Source organism: Anser cygnoides, chromosome 2, assembly GCF_040182565.1.
Source record: "Anser cygnoides isolate HZ-2024a breed goose chromosome 2, Taihu_goose_T2T_genome, whole genome shotgun sequence".
Taxonomy (NCBI): Eukaryota; Metazoa; Chordata; class Aves; order Anseriformes; family Anatidae; genus Anser; species Anser cygnoides.
In genome coordinates this window covers 42,882,728-42,901,469 of record NC_089874.1, presented here as the reverse complement: position 1 = coordinate 42,901,469, position 18,742 = coordinate 42,882,728, and the positions used below count along the sequence as shown (strand labels likewise).

Sequence of the window (18,742 nt, the reverse complement as noted above, 5' to 3'; positions counted from 1 at the left end):
AACAAGTTTCTTTCCAGGAAAGCTTACTAAACCAAGGCTTAAATTGAAACAGTATTATTTTTCTATGTAGCGGCAGTTTTTCATCTCTTAACTCTCTATTGTTTGTAATACACTCACAAAATGAAATTTCTTTCCTAAAGGCCAAATTCTGCCAGTCCTCTTACCTGCTGAATAATTCCTTGTTGCGTATGCAGCGCTGCTGCGGCTGCTCACAGGGTACCGTCCTGCCACAAGCACGCCAGGACGGGGCCCAAAGGGAGCAAGTACCCCCTCCCAGTTATCAGTCTCCCAACACTGGCACCCTGTTTGGCCCAATAAATCACTTCTACTACCAACAGTGAAAAGTAATAGTAATACACCTAAACAAATCAGGCGCTGTTTTTTCCCCCCAAAAAGGAAAGACATCTGCTTTGGATATTCCCCATCATTAATGTTGTAAGCAAGCAAAAGATAGAGCGGCACTCAGCAGCAAAACAAAAACTCAGAATTTCAAAGCACGTCTAATTAAAAATAGTGAAGGATCATCAGTTGAATGTAAACCACAAATACCTCAGCCTCTACCTCAAGAACTGAAGCCTACAGAATAAAGAAGCACTAGCACACACACTCACTAGCTCTGTTCAAAAGACCTGACTCCCTTTGCTTCCTCTCCAAAAGATGTTCACACTATTGAGATACAGCTAAAGGCTTAGAGGTAAAAAGGGAAAGCCTGATCCATCACATTAAGCAGGGGACAATTGGGTGGCTGGGTGAAGAGCTGTAAAAGATTAGAGTGATGCAAGGTGCGAGGGGACGCACCTCCAGGCTTCTGGGACAGGGCACCCTTTTGCATTTCCAGGCTGCCCTCTCTGAAGCTTTCCAGCCAAGGCAGGGCACCTCCTGCCTTTCTGGCTCTGCAGACACTTTCTACCCCACCAAACACACTGCCACGACTAGAGGTCTGGAAATAACTCCAGAGAGGTAGAAATTGCACCTCCCGTGGCCATTAGAAATGGAGAAGAGCTGAAACAGTGCTCGCTGCTTTCCCTTCAACTTCCCAGCCCTATCCTAATGGCAGGGGAAGCAAAAGGAAGTGTAGAAAAAATGAGTGGGCATCAGCTATTTGGCAACACCCTGCTCATTTCTTCCTGCATAGGCAAAATCAGCAGCCTAAGACGTTGCATGCATTGGGAGCCCTAGTGAGGCTGGCTGATACATCACAACCTTTTTAGAAGATACAGACAAATCAAAAAAATGCAGAAGGCACTGACTTTTGAACCTTTTAGATATACCTGGGTTAGGTTTACAAATTTCTCCTTTTAATCTAGAATGACATCTCCAAAAAGATTTAAAAAAAAAAAAAGGGCAGACATATGAACAAATATTGAAAATTTAGATCCTTTTAAACTAATACACCTCTAGAAATACTAAATTCCTGCCACTCAAACTGTGAGAATTGGTACCAGACCAAAGAAGTATTTTTAAAAATGCATGTTTCAAAAATAAATTCCACTTAACTACTAGAGAAGCTTCTGTCACATCTTCCCTCATCTAAGGAAATAATCATATATTTTCTGGAAGCCCTAGCATCCCAAATACTACAAGATTTTTAGAAGTGAAAAAGCTGTATGGGAAGAAACGATGTCCATCCCTGTTATTTTATCTAAGTTGCCAAAGACAAACAATAAAGATAATTAAATCACTAACATTATCCTGGTAACAGTATGAAGTGTTACCTGTAAGAGACAGAGGTATTTGCTTTTGGAAATACATTATCTCAGTGCTGTTTCCCCTAAGAAAAATACAGTAAAAGTGAGAGAAGATTTCCCTGTCAGCTTGTAACTGCTATTTAAAAAAAAAAAAAAAAAAGTAACATTTAAGCCCTAAGGAGCTCCTAGTCTTTAAAACTGCAAAGTACATACAGTTCTAGCTGAAGCTAATAGGAGCTGCAGGTGACCAGCACTTCTGACTCGGAGGCCCCAAGCCACTGTACGGAGCACTGTCCCTTTGAAATTTCAGGCTAACATTTATCAGCAGCCAATTTGCCGAAGTGCAAGACACACGCATCCCTTTCCCCCACAGTATTTACTTTTTAAAAGCACCAAAGAGCGGTGGGAGACACAGCTCCCCTGCAACATCGCAGCTCCAGCGAAACGGGAGGTGAGCATGAGAAAACAGCTGCTGTGAGCCTGACCGAACGCAAGCCCCCAGCCATCGTACATCACGATATTTCCAGAGCTCTCGGCCACTGGGAACAGGCTTGCTGTCTCACTGACCTCAGCTGCTTTGCTCTTTTGTCCAGCTCCATTTTGTCCCCTGTGAAGCCAGCCAGCAAGAGCAGCAGAGGCTATATTTTTGAAATGCTAGCATACCGACACCGGGACCTCCAGAGAACCGCGCTGCTGTTTCCCTCACCATGCTGCCAACACCTGAAATCTGCCAGACAGCAAAGCATGGCAGGCTGACCACCGAACAGCAGTAATGGAGGGATCAAAGCCCCGAGGAAGCCTGGGGAAGAAGCATAAAGGTAGTTTTGAACTAAAGGTGTGTGATCGCAACCCTAAGCATTAGGAAAGAAAATGAAGGAAGTAGCAGAGTATGACCTGGGAAGGCAGAGTGACTCATTCCCAAGGTAGCATACAGCAGGCAGGTAAACCCTAGACACTGGTGACCATCTAACACTTGGTCCTGGCACTGCTCCGCACCACAGCCTCCTACCAGGCACTTCACTTCCCTCTGCTTGTGCTGCTACCCGCCTTTGCAAGCCCGGCTTATTTACATTGCTCATAAACTCCTGCAGGCAAAGACTAGCTCTTACCCTGGTTTTGTATGCAGCTCAGCACAGTACAACTGCACAGTCGGAGGTAGCCTGCAAACAATAAAACACCATCAAAAAATAAAGAGGGGAAGAGCATGACTGGCTTAGGAAACACCACCGAAATATCTGTTCTATAAAAAAACATGTGATGGTCAAATGGCAGGACAAGCACCATGACATATACATAAGCACTAGCTGAAGGGCAAAAGGAAAACCAGGAGAGACCTCAAAAGGATGAGAAAACAAAACGGGGAAAAAAAAACATCCATAAAACAACGGAAATAGTGAAGAGGTAAATTTGCTAACAAAAAAAAAAAAGGAATAAATCACAGAAGAAAAGCACGACTACTGCTGGCTTTCCTTTCATTCACTTCACACTAACTATACTCACACCTCATACCTCAGCCTCTTCAAGGTCTGTCCTTGTCACCTAAGCATCAGATTGCCTCTTTACCACTGAGACTGGTTAAAAAGTAGGCAAGAACTTACCTGACAATCTCTTCTGAGAGCAAATGACAACGGGAAGGAGGAGGAAGGAAATAAAATTCACATCTCTCTACCCCAGAATAGCTGACTGGCACAGAAAGGAAGTCACCCACCAAAGATTAAGAAGTAACAAACAACTAGTAATTTATTCCCTTGCTAAAGAACAGGAGAGATGAAGCGTAAATACAGTCTACTTCACAGGCTGTTGTTGGAGCATGGCAGTCATACTTCATCCCTCAACACAGATTGTAAAATCACAATCTACATCTTTGTGGCCATTGGCACACTCCTTGTTCTGCTTTAAAAACACCAATAATCCACCCTTGTTTATAGTGTTTTCACATAATTATTTAAAAACAAAGCCCTTGGGACACAAGAAGTTACCAGCATCAGGAATATCATCCATTTCTCTCCCATCCACAACATACCTTTAAGTCAAACATGCCATATATATATTTTTTTATTTTTTAAACACAACTACTTCCAACACACCAGTGAGGGAAGCACATATGATAGCGTTACAAGCCAAAATAGGGAGGGGGGAGGGAGAGTAATGACTACAAAAAATCTAAAATAAGTCCTGGCAAGCCCCACAAGGCTGGGCATGAGGAAACCAAAGCCAGTTGGCTCTGATGACTCTGCATCCATCAACTACTCTTTAGCTAACACCTATCAGTAAATAACTTCTTTGCCATTCCCTTGCTGATTAACAGGGTGCCATAGATTGCAGTAGCTATCCTGAAGGACTGGAACCCAGACCAGTCCTTACAAGTTGTGACAACCATTTCCAACATCCTGCCCATCAGCGTCTGCCAGGAGGCTCTGCAACACTGAGTCTTGGGGCTGTGCGTGGGCACCGTTTGAACGTTTTCCTCTGCTATGCAGCAGGATAAAGCAGTTCTTGGCATCCTTGTCCAGATGTCCGCTACATTTTTAACGTCTTCTGGAAGAATCTGGGCCAAGCACGGCTTGAATCTCTGCAACAGTGCAGGCTGGGCCCTGATCTGCCCCTCATACAGTAGCCACACACCACTAATGTCCTCTTCACCTGGGCACCTTAGCAGGACGCCTGACAACCTTCCCCAGACTGAAACAGCAGGGAGCTCCTCTCCTCTCCCCCAAGAAGCAAGTCCTTCGGCACTGCCGCAGTTTTCCTCCCACCTAGCAGGAGGGCGCAGGTGTGCTGGAGATCCAGCCCGCCTGGCACGGCCGCTCACTTCAGGTAAAGTGGTTTTGAAAAAGTGCTCTGTAATGCTCGATGCCCCATCTGGGAGTCATATTGGGTCTGATTTCAAGTGTTTTGAGCACTCCATCTGTCGGAGCTGTGGGCACTCAGCACTTCTGGATAACCAGAGATTAACATGTCACTTCTGCAAATGTTTTTCCTCTGTTTTCCCAGCTTTGCCTCCGCTATTACACCGCTCATGCACAGTATTTGCTCATAACACAGCAAAAACATTCATCTCCTCTGGATTCTGCCTGAAAAGAGGGGACGCTGGATACTAAACAAGTCTACCCTAAAACTCTTGGTAATCTGGTATAGGCTCCTGGAAGTTGAGGCCATTATTTGCATGCAGCCATTACGTGAGCAAATAAGGTGTTTAAGGCACCTCTCAGAACGGGCTGTGAAGATTAGTTAATGTTTATACAACTCCCTGAAAATTGAAATGACTGCTACACACTGAGTATTACCACCACCAGGGATCCATTTAAGTAAAAGCAGCACAGAGAGCAAAGGAAACAAAACTTATTTCTTCTGTCCAGCACAATTATTGCCAGACTTATGCATGCTAAAAACACCCAATAACCCATCTAACGCACTAAATTAATGTTTATGCTATTAAGTTTAGACAATCTTATGCTGAAAGCTTTTCAAACTACAGGAAATTACACGTTGCGCAGGGACAACTGTATACAATTACAGTGATTTTGTAAAATGGCAGAGATATAAAGCAGAAGCGGACTGGCCAGCGAAGCTGCTAAATCACACAGATAACAAGTGCGTCCTGGCGGGGCAGCAGCCTGGAGCTTTCTCCCAGATGTTTGAGGAGCCAGGAGCTATAGCAGCAATCCCAAAACTCAGGAAGACACCACACACCCCTACTCACGAGGCAGCAGCAGGCAGGTAGGATCAGCAGGTACCACTCCTGCTGCCACCCTGGAGTCACCGTGCATTACCCAGACCCGTTATTAGCCCACCCTGAACCAGCAGCTGGCAAAAGCACCACTGGAAAGAGCACTTTTACTGGGGTTATTTGGATCAACCCCCGTGTTTCTTTAGGAGGCAAAAGCCTCAAAGGGATACTAAGCGCACCAACACAAAATCCTGCAAGGAGAATGCTCTCCCAGGCAGAAAGCTCTCAGCTGCTTTGCTAAAGGCCACAGCAATACGTCTGCTTTATGCTCGTTTTCACAAAGGATTGTTTAACAGTACTTAGTGCAGCTCTGCCTCGACACAGCAAATGCCGTCTTAAAACAGCCTAGGTGAAGCTTTCAGCTTACCAAGTCAGCCTGAATGCTCTGTCAAACATCTGAAGGACTGCAGCGCTTCCGACTTTTCTCTGATGTCTTTCAGGTACAGACTGGTATTAAAGCTAGTTTTCACGAATGCAAAACCAGGCAGAGACTCGGAAGTGCAACTGGTCCTATTCTTTACCTTACTCATTGTCTTGTTCACAGCTCAGCTCATCACCAGTCTCCCTCTCGCTGAACAATTTCAGAAGTGTCATTTGCACACAAAACAAGTATGTATTATACAGTTCAATTACACGTGGGAGATTATTGGTTTGTGTGTATCAGCTAAGCAGAACATCAACAGCTGTGTAGACACATCTCAGCCGATACTAGAAGTAGTCTTGTCGGCAGTTCTGATCTTAAAGTAAACACACTGAAAAACTTAGCTCTAATTAGGCTTAAAGGCAGATATGATTTTCTGGAACGAACACGAAACGAATGTTGCCGATAACACTGTCTTTGCAGAATATCTTGTTTGCTGTTTCTTAAGTAGACAGGGTTTTTGAGATAAAATATTCTGACTCACAAGTGATGCGTCCCTGCTGTTTGTGTTGACAAAAACCTGAGTTTTGTATTTTAAGCGGCGTGTTATGCTTCATTAATATGAAATCATTGTCCTGAATCACAGACATATTAGCTGAGCTCCAAGTGACCTAATTCATTTTTAATATTTCATAGTTGGTTAAAAGCTGAAACAAGAGATTGCTAACACAGCTCTGACACCCTCGCCATGAATCAAAAGATGTAGGGAAAAGGTCATGTGCTTACCAACTGGCACCCAACCAAATTCATCACTATAAAATGAGAGAACAGAAACGAAGACTGCATTTCCCATTATGCTTCTCCCTTCGTAAGAGCATCCATCAACTTGCACGTTACCAACGAGCAGAATTTATTTATATGCGTGTCCCCAAATAAAAGGTCAGAGGTGCGAGAGAGATGAAATAAGGACCGCAGCCTTTGTCTAACCAAGAAGTAGTTCCTTCCCTTTAAAGCAAACTCGGCAGCGACAGCCTTTGAAGACCAAAAGGAGAAACAATTCCCAACCACATAAAGAAACTAACAAGTCCCTTATATGGCTAAGAATTGCAATGCCATTTTTTTTCCACAGCCGGAAAAATTAGAACAAGAGGGAAAAATAGAGCAAACTTTAAAAAGGCACTTCTCCGAGCACCAGGGAATTCATACAAGCACATCGTTCCAGCCTTAAGAACTGCCAGATACTTTCTTCTTGAAAGAGAAGGAGGACATTACACCAGGTGAGTCCCTGAAATCCGGATTTTAACTCTCCTGCTGTAACTATGGATACCCAGCTTTCAAACCCTTTTGTGATGTGGCAGAACACCAGGCTCCCTTGTCTGCTCCTCTTGTGAAACACCTCCATCTGAAGTCCCCTAATCTCCCTCCACCTGGCGGGTCACCGATGCACCACCTCAAGGTTTTTCCAGCTCCCTGCATCCAAAGCAGCCGCCCATCCTCTCTGCTCTTGCTCCCCTATCTTCGATCCACCTCTCCCCCTCCAGAAACCCTGAGTGAGAGGTTCCCAGCTTCTCACCCAGGAAGACAACTCGATCGCATTGCGTTTTGTTTCAGATAACCAGAGCATTTCTCGCGAGCGAGTTCAGCGGGACGTGACGGCCTATCCGGCCCCGCCGCCACTGTGGAAAGGCCGGGCTCCCGCGCAGCATCGGCATCAGCATCGAGACTGAACTTGGAACGGCCCGGCCCGGCCGACCTCTAAATATAGCGAGGGGAGGAAGGGCTGTGAAAGGGCGTGGGGAAGGGAGCGGGCCCGAAGCCAGGCAAGCAGCCGGTGAAATAAGGCAGCACCACGTTGGCCTGTCCCGCTCTTCTCTCCCGCACCCTGCGGTGAAGCGGAGCGCTTAAGCACAGCTCGAGGATTTAGCCTGTTAATGCGAACTCACAAAATAGGAACAAACTACTACTTGATTTATACGCTCTGTGTGTGTGTGTACAAATCTGTTCGACAACTTTTCTTCTTGGATAACTTCGAATCGCATAGGAGTGACATCACTTCCACTACATGACAGCCTATAAATCACCATCAACCACATGGCACCATCCATAAAAACGTGTCAGGGAGACACCAACAAGGAACAAAATATCAGAGAGCTTCACGTCGTCAACATGCAGTCATATGCGTCTTCTGGCTTCTATGATCTATATAGATCAGGTGGTTTATTTCATTCATTTGCATATGAATGAAGTTAATACAATTAGCAGAGGAACCCTTATAGAAAATCTGTCCAAACAATTTAATCTGCATAAATTTACCAGAAATTAAACCTTTTTTTTTTAAAAAAAAAAAAAGATAAATTGCTATGTTTAATACTGAAATTGACTTGACAGAGAATACATTGGGAGGGACTTTATTCCCATCACTGTTACAAGCAAGACAAGAAAAAAAAAATGGAAAAAAAAAGGTCCTCCATCCAAAACCATGAAAAAAATCTCTCTCTCTCTTGACAGTGTCAGGCCTAAAAAAAAAAATCTCTCAGCTAATAAAAACTTCTAGGAGAAGAGATTAGCATTTGCTGTAAACCAACATAATCAAAAAGACAGTGTGGCCAAGGAATCCAACAGGAGCCTCCAATTTAGGACTACAGATACGGCAAGTAACCTTTGCTTCACTTCTCCATTTAGAAACTCTGTGTTGTCAGGAAAGACCTACAGAGAAAACTATTTCAAGTTTCAAGGAAGCTACACAGTATTTTTATCTTAATAGCTACACAAATAAAAGAAAAATCCCTGCTCTGTCCTTTACTTCTTGAGGATTAACCATGCTTACTCTCTCACAGAAATTGCTAATCTTCATTACAGGCACCAGGCTCTATGCGAGACATCTCATATGACTCAATTAGACTTCCACTACATATAAATCATATCTCAACTGTGGCAGAGAGAGACACAGACAGAAAGACGGAGAATAAGCAGGATACACACACACACACACAAAAAAAAAAGGATGCTGTAAAAGTATAAATCAGAATAAAAGGCATTAAATAAGAGATATAGCCTCAGAAAGCCCAAAATGCTGTTAAAACGTCAGATGAGGTATGTCCTCACCCATTTGTACAATTTAGAATGTTTTTGACAGTTCTCATTTATTTAAAAAAAATTAAAATAATAATGTACGTTGTTCATCTGTCCTGGTTTTGCCCTAGAGAACAGTATGTGCTTTGTGGGCCTGATTCTGCGTTACTGAAGACAACTGAAGCTCTTTCATTGATTTTTCAAGGGAAGCAGAACAGATCCCTGTTGCTATTATTTCTATTCAATAATATTATTGTTAATCAGCTACATAAAATATTGGTATGTCATTCCGCGTGAGTACACGCAATTCTCAGGCTGAACTCTCAGCACAGTGAGAGTAGCTCTCCATGTAAAAATGTTTACTTCTAAACTTCCTTCCAACACTCAGCGTTGCCCATATGAGTGGGAAAGAAATTGCGAAACACCACTATGCAAACACTCACAACATACAATGTGACAATATTTGAGTAAATCACTGTTCTCGGTCTCCCTTCTCTGCCCATCTGCAGTTTTTGGTATGGAACAACTATATCATAAAAGCTCTTATTCACACATGCTTTTGATATTACACTATTTAATCACATACAGCTGTAGCTGATGAGACTGTTACAAAACACAATTTTAATGCAGCACTGGAAGCAAGTTCTGGAGACACATCAACCATTTTTCTCTACATAAAATTCTAACATTAAAAGACTTCTCTTCAAGAAAAAAAAAGAAACAAAATAATAGAAACAGCCCACTTTTTTTTTTTTTTTTTTTTTTAAATCTGCTTCTCTTCCTGGACACTCCGGAATGGGCTTGTTTGCAAGTGAACTCAAAGTCCCTGCCCAGAGTATAGATAGTGACAAACCCACTTCCCCCACACCAGAAAAAATAATAATTAAAAAACCCTGCTTGAAATTATACGCAGAGAGAATGCTATCCAGGCTACTTACAGCAGGACCTGAAATGAACTCAGGCGTCCTGCTTGGAACAAGGCTTTTCTTATCTATTTTTTAATTCATGGAAATTTAAGAACTAACACTCCAATCATTTTTACAAAGATACTTGCATTAAAGTACAAATATACCAGCGTGATAACTTTGAAAGCCCACAATACATTGAAAACCAAATCACTAATTCAAAAGGTTGCCTTGTATCAGCGATTACAATTTATAACTATTAACACACCGCGTTTGCCACAGTAACACCTCGGTAGCCTAATCTGCCAAATGCTTGCAACTTCCATCTTTCCTTAAGGAATTAATATATATGCTTGCAAAATAAGTCCCCATGGCATACAGTAAAATATGAATGTTCAAAAGACTAAAAATTTGTTCTTTCCTTTCCTGCTTTTTTTTTTTTTTTTTTGAATTTCAGCAAACTTACATTGAGATAACACATGAAAGGGAGATCAACTAAGCAATTCAACGTTATTTCAATATATATCATGGTGTCCCTTACAGCAACAAGCGTGTATTTATTCAGGCACATCAGGATAGATGGCAAACAGTAATGGAAAATAAACAAGTTTATATATTTCTGCGTTTTTCAGAGGACTATCACTTTTACCTTCCTTACTGTTTAAAGCAACAGGCAAAAATACTATAGGTAGATATTAATGTTACTGCCAAAATTACCACCAGACTCACATGTTTTTAAATGGCATTTAAACAAATTCGTGCAACTTTAAGGCAGCTCTCTGAGGCATTTAAAACACGCCGCCATGTACTGAATCAAACGAGGGCTCAGCGCGAACAAACTTCATTCCTAGAAATGCACTTCTCTATTTGCAAGTGTTTGCCTTCACTTTGGCACTATCACATGGGCTCCAGCTAGACTTTTGAGCTCTGGCGGCAGTCCAAGCTGCAGATGGTTGGAAATGCAGCCTGAAATCAGTGTGTGGTTGATGAATTACTCCTTACACCTGACCCCGGCTTCACACCAGGCACCAGGCACAGTCTGAGCACCACCAGCCAGAGAAGCCCTGTCAGGCATCTCCGTAGCTGGAACGCTTTCTTCGAGGCCTTCTGCAGGGCCAGATGGCCAAAAGCAGGGAATGCGGTAAACTCGCTAAACAGAAACGTGAGTGACAAAAGAGCGCGGGGTGGGTAGGTACGAGGTGAAGAGAGGCGAGAGCTCCACGCCGATTCCAAAAATACGCTTTCTAAAAGCGGCTGGTGGCGCGAGAAGGGAGGCGTGCGGCTGAAAGAGGTCCCTGATTCCTTCCTGCCAGAGAATGCCCTAAAAAAGGAAAAGAGGAAGCGAAACAAAACAAAGGGCTTCATCCAAACGCACACACCCAATCACGCACCCAGAGAGAGACTTTTTGCAGTTTAAACACTTCTGGGTACACCTGTTTGAGTTTCCCCGTTGTTGTCTCCTCAGGTGGGGCAAGTATCTGTCGCCTCACAGCCACACTCATTAAGCTCCTCTTGCCTCGGGGCTGGTCCACACGCTTCTCACATCCGCAGAGACAGGATTTTACTCACGTAGGCATTGGGAAATCGCACTTCTGGCTTTTGCATGTATTCACACGTGCATCGGGCACAGAGAGATTAAGGCGCATTGCTGGTACAGTCAGTGCTGCCTCCCTGCTTGGGGTATTTCGGCCTCCTCGCTGGGGAGCAAGGTCAGCACCCCGAGAGTCAAACCACCAAACCAAAACCATGACTAACAGATAGGAAACATCCAGAGAATGCATGAAAGCAAACCGCAGGGAAACAGCTGCTAAACTGGCTTATTTTTACCCCAAATGCAGGTACAGCGATCTAAAAACAAAATTCCTGTCTGCAGGTAACTGTGACACCTTCTCCTTCCCACCGAAACGATTCAGGTTTTTTCTGCATACTGCTACCGAGCAAACTTACCCCATCTCTAGGTCTAATCGTAAGCTGCAGGGAACAGAGATAAAGCAGAGCGTCTACTAAATTCAAGAGACTCTTTCAAATACATTCAGATAGTTTAGGTTAAATCTTTTTTCTTTTCAAATCATTAAATGGAATTTAATGGTGCTCAGTTTTGTTTTTCCATTGTGCAAAAGGGGAAAGAGAAAAGAATTTGCTTTGGCAAGCAAGAAACTGAAGAAATAAATGCAGACCTCAATGTGAAATTTGGTCTCATTATCATTTTATACATGACAATATACTGCTGTAAACCAGTTGCTTGAGTAGTTACACCATCAGCAAGGAGAAAAGGAAATTTATTTAACAGCTCAAAACAAAAAACTGCTGTAGCTTCTCATCAGATAGATCTGAACCTATCTCCTCACAATATTCTTCGTGGCAAGAGCATAAGACTACCCTTGATTCACAAGAGTAACAAAAAATGTTTGTTTTGAAGTAAACTCCTAGCACTCTGAGAACGAGACTCTGCTCCCAGGATCTGCCTAGAGAAGTTCAAACACTTCACTTCCAAATTGCAGTTGTCAGTGTCGTGCCAAAACAAGAAAAATAAGGTTGTGTCTTTCCTCAAGCTCCATGCTTGTCCTTAAGAGACATATTGAATTCCTTGCAACTGTCTCTTAAAAACTGACTGACCTTCCCCCCCCAATTATTCTCAGTTTTGGATGACGTTGGGTTTATCTAAACCTGCAATTAAAGTTTTAGCTTCAGTGGTGGCATCTGATAATTAAGGAGCACAAGTAAATTGAATAATAAGAGTGCGTGCTTCATATTGCACAAAAGGCCACAAAACACTTTAAAAACTTAAATCAATCAGCCAAACATATGGAATCCATTTTTTCCTATTTATAATCCTATTACCCATATAGCTATTCATTTACACCATTTCTGTGTAACTACGTGCTAGCTATGTTAGAAGATCCGAACGCAGATTGGAGACTTAGCTCTTACGCAGTTTCGTGCTCCCCCAGAGAAGGACGTGATGAACAGTGAGGCAGTGCTTCTCTGAGAACAACCGAGACAACTTTGTGAGACAAGCAAAGCAAAAAGCAGCACTTCACCCAGACGCGGTGGGGTACACGCATTTCAAAACTTCGCCCATTTAACATGCTGCCACTCGGCGTTTCACAAGCTGTAGACAAATGCCATAAGAAAGCCTAGAATTTCTTTCTTAATTACAAATGAATGCAACCCCCCCACCACCACCCTCAGCGTGCATGTCTATGAACATAAGAACACATTCTTTCCTAAGAGCTGAATCCTACAACATTCTGTACAAAGGACAGTTTTGAGAAATTAGAAAGAAAAAAAAAAGATGAAGTTCACAGTACAGTCGGAGTCATGCAGGGGTTTATTAACATGAGTTGCTCCAACAGGCATGATAAAAGATACAGCTCTCCACCACAATGTTATTTGATTACCCGAATATTAGCTTTAGACATACAATGGATCTAACTGCTTTAAAATGTCCCAGAAGCTGATGGCTAGCTTTAAGGTAACAAAATCCAGATGCTGCCTGTCTGCACTACTCTAAACTCTTAAAGTCTATAGAAGTGAAAAAACTCATATGCATGTCTCTCTATACGCATGCATGTATGTGTTTATTATTTAGGTTTTATCCACGCACTTAACTGTGGACCGAGGGAGAAAAGAAAAATTAACATCATATAAACTATAGCAGCGATTTGCAATGTTACCTGTCCTTGCAGCAATAGCGCATGTGTGCGCAGACAGGCGCACATGACTTTTCATCGGGTTGATAATTTTATATACCAGCTGTAAAAGCGTGTTTGATTTAGCTTTTCCGTACCATGGCTTTTTTTTAACCTAATGCTTTAAAAAATATCATTACTATTTTAAGCTCAAATGCAAGGTTAATTTCCTTAAAAAGCTTATTTATGAAGTTTAAAAAAAAAAAAAGAAAGGAAAAAGTAGAAAAAAGATAGGCTGGCAGAACGTAAGCTACGTGAGTAAAAGGCATGGAATGTCCAATATTTCTCCTCCAATACTCGAGGCTATTGTTCTTTCAAAAAAACACCATCAATTGTTTCATGTCCTTGGCTTGCCAGGTTTTGAGGAATAGCATCAGTCTGCGTCCCCCAATCCCCCAAACAGTTAAAGCTATAGGCAATATTGCAGTCAGGGCTAGTGACGGGCTGCTGCTGCAACAGCAACAATACACACTAAATGGTCACAAAGGTAAAACGCAATTTGGATCGACCTTGAAAGGAAGGAAAAAAAAAAAGCAATAAAAATCCCTACAAAAATATAAAATTAAAAAACTCTTAAATTTTATACAAAAAGCCTGCACAATAGACTGAAAGAAAGAGCACAGCGAACAAATGAGAGGTAACCCTGTTAGGAATTACAAGGCTATAATCACATTGAGTGGTTCTGGTGTCGTCGCAACTCACCCCAGCCTGATTCTCAGTTTTGACAATTCGTTAATTTATATCATGCAGCAGTCTGGCTATAAACGTTAACGGGAAAGTAATTTTATTAACGGGGAACTATAACTTAGCCTTTCAGGGCTGCGACCAGACCAACGTGTTTCAAACCAAAAGTCTGCACGAGCCAGCCTCCCCAGGGCACCCCACACGCGCAGACACACACGTCAAACGTCCCATGTGTTAAACTCGCCACAGAAGCACAACGTGTGTCCGCGTACGCAGGGGTACATGCATGCGTGTGCACCCCGGTTGTATTTTTTTTTCCACAAAAGGATGCTACTTTGTTGACTGAAACTGTTAATCTGTGGCTGTGAGGTTACACTCCAGGGCAGGATTTTTTTTATTTTTTTTCCTATACCGTGTCCTAACAGGGTTTGCAAACTTTCATTTTAGGGTTTTCTTTTGTTACTGTCCCTTGGTTCCAGAGGAAATCTTTTCAGAGGGCAGACTATTATACAATGGCACTAGAAAAATAAAGCTTTAATTAACCAACTCGTGGCCAGGTAGCATCGACTTCGCTCAGCCCCTGAGGAAGAAGATACAGGCCTGCTTTCCAGTCTCCCGGCATTTTAAAATTACAGAGAAAAGAAAGAAGGAAAAGAAAGAGCCCGTGCTTGGATACGCTCTCCAAAAGTAGCTACCCTCTATTTCTAGACCTTTTAAATGCAACAGAGTAGAGCCATATCATCCTCAATGTGTAATGAAATATTAAAAGCAGTGCAATCCACCGACACAAACTCCACCAGATTCACAGCCGGTTCGCTCCTCATCCTCCCCAGCCCTTCGCAGCATCTCCTGCTCAGCTGATTAAAAGTTTTGAGTTTCCACAGACGTCTTTTCTAAGGGCAAAACGCTTTTAAGCCCCCGAGTGAACTGGAGGGATCGCTGCAAGAGCCATCGAGCCAGCGTTTCGTGCCTGATGCTGTCCAGAGCAACCCTCACCCTGTGCCATAATAAACACGCTACCTGCCCGGCGTTACGATAGCGCTCACCAGAGCGGTCTCCCAGAACAATAAAAGGAATTGGCCGACGCCAGCGGCCCTCGAAACAAATCCAGTCGAACAGATAAAATTAAAGCACGGACAGTAACCTTCCTGCCTCTCTCCTGCCTGCTCGGCTCTGCGTGACACCCAAGCCCAGGAAGCGAGGGAAAGCCAGCAGAACCAGCCAGCGGCCCCTGCCATTTGCACCGCTCGCTCCCCATCGCCCGCCGAGCGCCCGGCGGGACCCGCGCCCTACCTTGGTTTGGAGATAGTGGGGGTAGTAGTAGGTGTACTGGGGGTACATTGGCTGCTGGTCCAGGCGTTTGCCCATGTAGCTGGAGTCCTTCTGGCTGGTGCAGGGAACTCGTTGGCAGGGTGTAGTGCCCCAGGGCCTTTTCTTCCCTCTCACGCCGCTATTCCTGACAGCGCGGGCGACGGAGGAGGAGGCTGCCGAGACTTCCTCGCCGTCTACCGCGCGCTACTTCCAGCGCAGCCAAAAACGCACAGGCGCGCACATCGAGGGCTGGGTGGCTGGCTGCGAGGGTGGGAGGAGGTGGGTGGCAGCCCCCTGCCCGGCTGCCCCCCCGCTGGCAGCGGCAGCAGCGTGCCTCCGGCGGTGCCCGCTGCCCGGCCGGGGAGCGTCCTGCGAGCGGAGCCGGGGAGGCAGCGCAACTCCAGCCCGCTGCTTGCTTCCTTGCTTCCTTGCTTGCTCTTCTTCTCCTCCTCCTCTTCGCTCGCTCTCCTCGTCCTCTCCCCGGCTCGCCCCGCTCGCGAGCCCTCCCCTCTCGCTCCCCACCCACCCCCCTTCAAAAAAAAAAAAAAAAAAAAAAAAAAGGGGGAAAAAAAAATAAAGGGGAAAAAAATTTAAAAAAAAAATAAAAAGAAAAAAGAAAAAAAAAGGGGGGGGGAAGGGAGGGAGGGAAGAGCCTTCCCCAGCCTAGTTGCCGCTGCCTCCCTCACGGAGTGACATGGTGCTCGGGGCTCGTCCTGTCTTTCATTCAAACCCCCTCCGCGCCGCGCCGCCGGTGGGAGGGACCTCGGCGCGCCGCTCCCCCGGGAGGCCGGCGCAGGCCCCGCGGCCGCCCCCGCGCCCCCGCCCGCCGCCGCCGCCGCCCCCGGCCCGGCCCGGCCCGGCCCGGCCCCGCCGCCCCCTTTCCCACCCCTCACAGCCCGCGGCCCGCCGGGGCTGGGAGCGCCGAGAGGCAGCGCCGGGACTGGGGGAGCCCGAGCGGTGAGGGGGGGGGGGGGGGGTCGGAAAATGCCCGCCCCGCGATTTTTGTATGTATTGATCGGGGGGAGAACAGGCGGCGGAGGGAGGTGGCGGGGATGTGAGGCTGAGCGGGGTGCCACCCCCCCCCCCCCCCCGGCCCGTCCCCTCCTCAGCTCCTCCGTACAGCACTTCCCCGAGCGGCTGGGGGACGACCCGGGGCCAGACATATTAAATACATACTTTGTTAGACCGCTTATATAAGGCTGGGTTTATTTAAAGTTGGAACAAAATGGAGGAAGAGGGTAAAGAGGAAGCTCGCCCGGCGTGACTTAGGGTGCCTACGGCCGGACACGACAACACCGGAGTGCCACAAAAGTTACACACCGGTCCCGTCGCCCCCCAAAACCAAGCGAGCGGGGCTCGGCTCCCAAGGCCATAGCAGCAAATCCCACTCCAACCCACCCCACCTCAGCCAGGTGAGGGGCCAAGCATCGAACCCGCACCTACACCCACCTGCAGGACCTCACACCTGCACACATCCCCATGGCATGGATCGGTGTCGGCACAGGGCCTCCAAACATCTACCCCCTGAAGGACTCGGAGGGAGAACACGTCGTGCAACACAACTAAATCACCAGTAACAAAGTGCGTGAATAACAAAATGTTTCCTCTTGTACACAAGTCCCAGCATTTGTCTTTTTTTTTTTGAAAAAAAAAAAAATCCTTTAACACGTCATCAGATTCCTGGGCCTTTCTACAGTGGCTTTGCCTATTTCTAAATTCACGGGGGAAAATATGGGGTGGCAGCTTCTTTTTGTTTTTATTTAAATCATTGATGGTATTGCAGTAGGATTGTCAGCTGCTGTATTATCAACCAAATTACTTTAAAAAAAAAAAAAAAGAATTATAAAAAGAATTTCTTTAAAGGGACACTTCTCAAGGCTGGTAGAGCTAAAATTAAACTTGCCAGCTGTGTTTTGGTTTGTGGGCACGTGCTCGCACATGACAGGAACATGGGAATATCACGCTTTATGCCGGCAGTTTGCTGTTCATGTAAGCAGGGGTATTTGTTCTGGATTCCTCTAACTGCCCCATCACCAGCTAGCTGGCCAGCAGAGGAAAGCATCCGAAGGAAACGGGCAGCGCAGGAAGCAATACACCCATACAAAATATTGCCTGCAGGCATTCTGGGGTTTCACGACCAGGCAGCATTAATTATTGACACTTGGGTACCTGCCCACATGGTAGGAACAACGAGGTGCCACCTGTACACAAGTGTGTGGCATCTGTTTCAGGAGAAAAACTTTTGGGGAACCCATTCTCTGTTCCCAAGCCACAGCATTAATGGTTGACCTCGCCCAACTTGAGGAGCACCCTGAAATACAACCATTGCCCCAGCTCCCAAACTCACAGATAGAGATTCAGCAGAAAGGCCCAGCTGGGCAAAACACTGAGTGCTTTCTATCTGTCCTACAGCCTGGGCCACTGAGGAGTGCTGGGCCCTGTGTAAGCTTGGAGTAGAGGTGAAGAAAGACGGAAACAGGAGGAGCAGCCTGCCGTTCCCCGTTCCCGTCCCTATGCTCAGTTTCTATTGCTGCTCAGTTTTAAATACACCGCTTCACCTGGCAGTACGCGATACTCAAGTGATGCTCTTGCTTATACCCTTTTTTCTTCCCACACCTCTCTGAAGGTGAAATAGGCTGTCGGAGGGTTTCTGTCTGCAGGAGCAAATAGCGACTGCTTGGCTGTGTGCTGTGCTTTCAGCCTGACAACGTTCAGGTTGTTCTTCCAGCTGCCAGAATTAAGTTGCTGTGCTTCTCCCCCCACCTTCGCACTTCTCCCTCAGGATATTAGCGTGGTTTTTCTTCCTAAGCGATTTGTTTGTAGAAGGAGATGTAACCAGATTTGGGGGAAGAAAGAACCTATGTGTACAGAGTGAAATAAAAAAGGAATACCAAAGAAGTAGAAAAACTTGCACTCTGACCAAGAACTCTCCTTGAACGTGCACAGTTTGCTGTTGCCAGTGTTTTGCAACCAGGAAGAACCATTCTGTCTGTTTCACGTGACTACTCTGAGTATTTCACCTCATGACATAAAATTTAAACACGAGATTTCCACACACACCCCATCGTGTACGCTGACCAGTACCGCCAACAGCTTTCCCAACCGGGAAAATGTTGGGAGGCGGAGGAGAAGACGTGCGGTTCCCTGGCCAGGTAGGGCTGGCTTCAGATCCGCCATTCACCAGCTCTCACCCAGCTTGATGATGGTTTGAGTTTCCCTTTTCACCTGTAATCCTGCCAAGGTGCTGAGCAAGAGCAGAGACTGCTCAGCATCTGGCATGATTGAGCCTTCAGAGATGC

The 18,742-nt window shown here is 45.3% G+C and overlaps 1 protein-coding gene across 13 annotated transcripts in view; it reads right to left on the bottom strand.

Annotated features, from left to right (window-relative positions):
- The window catches only part of RBMS3 (RNA binding motif single stranded interacting protein 3), a 702,788-nt gene that overhangs the window by 425,284 nt on the left and 258,762 nt on the right, over positions 1–18,742 (bottom strand). Inside the window, exon 1 of one of the 13 annotated variants that reach the window (XM_013192710.3) lies at positions 15,426–15,991. The exons of 11 other annotated variants lie outside the window; for them this stretch is intronic. In XM_013192710.3, the coding sequence (XP_013048164.1) occupies positions 15,426–15,500 (75 nt within the window). In that variant the 5' untranslated portion in view covers positions 15,501–15,991. Of the gene's footprint in view, positions 1–15,425; positions 15,992–18,742 lie in introns of those variants that run through there. One more of the 13 variants, XM_048076060.2, reaches the window with a different exon arrangement.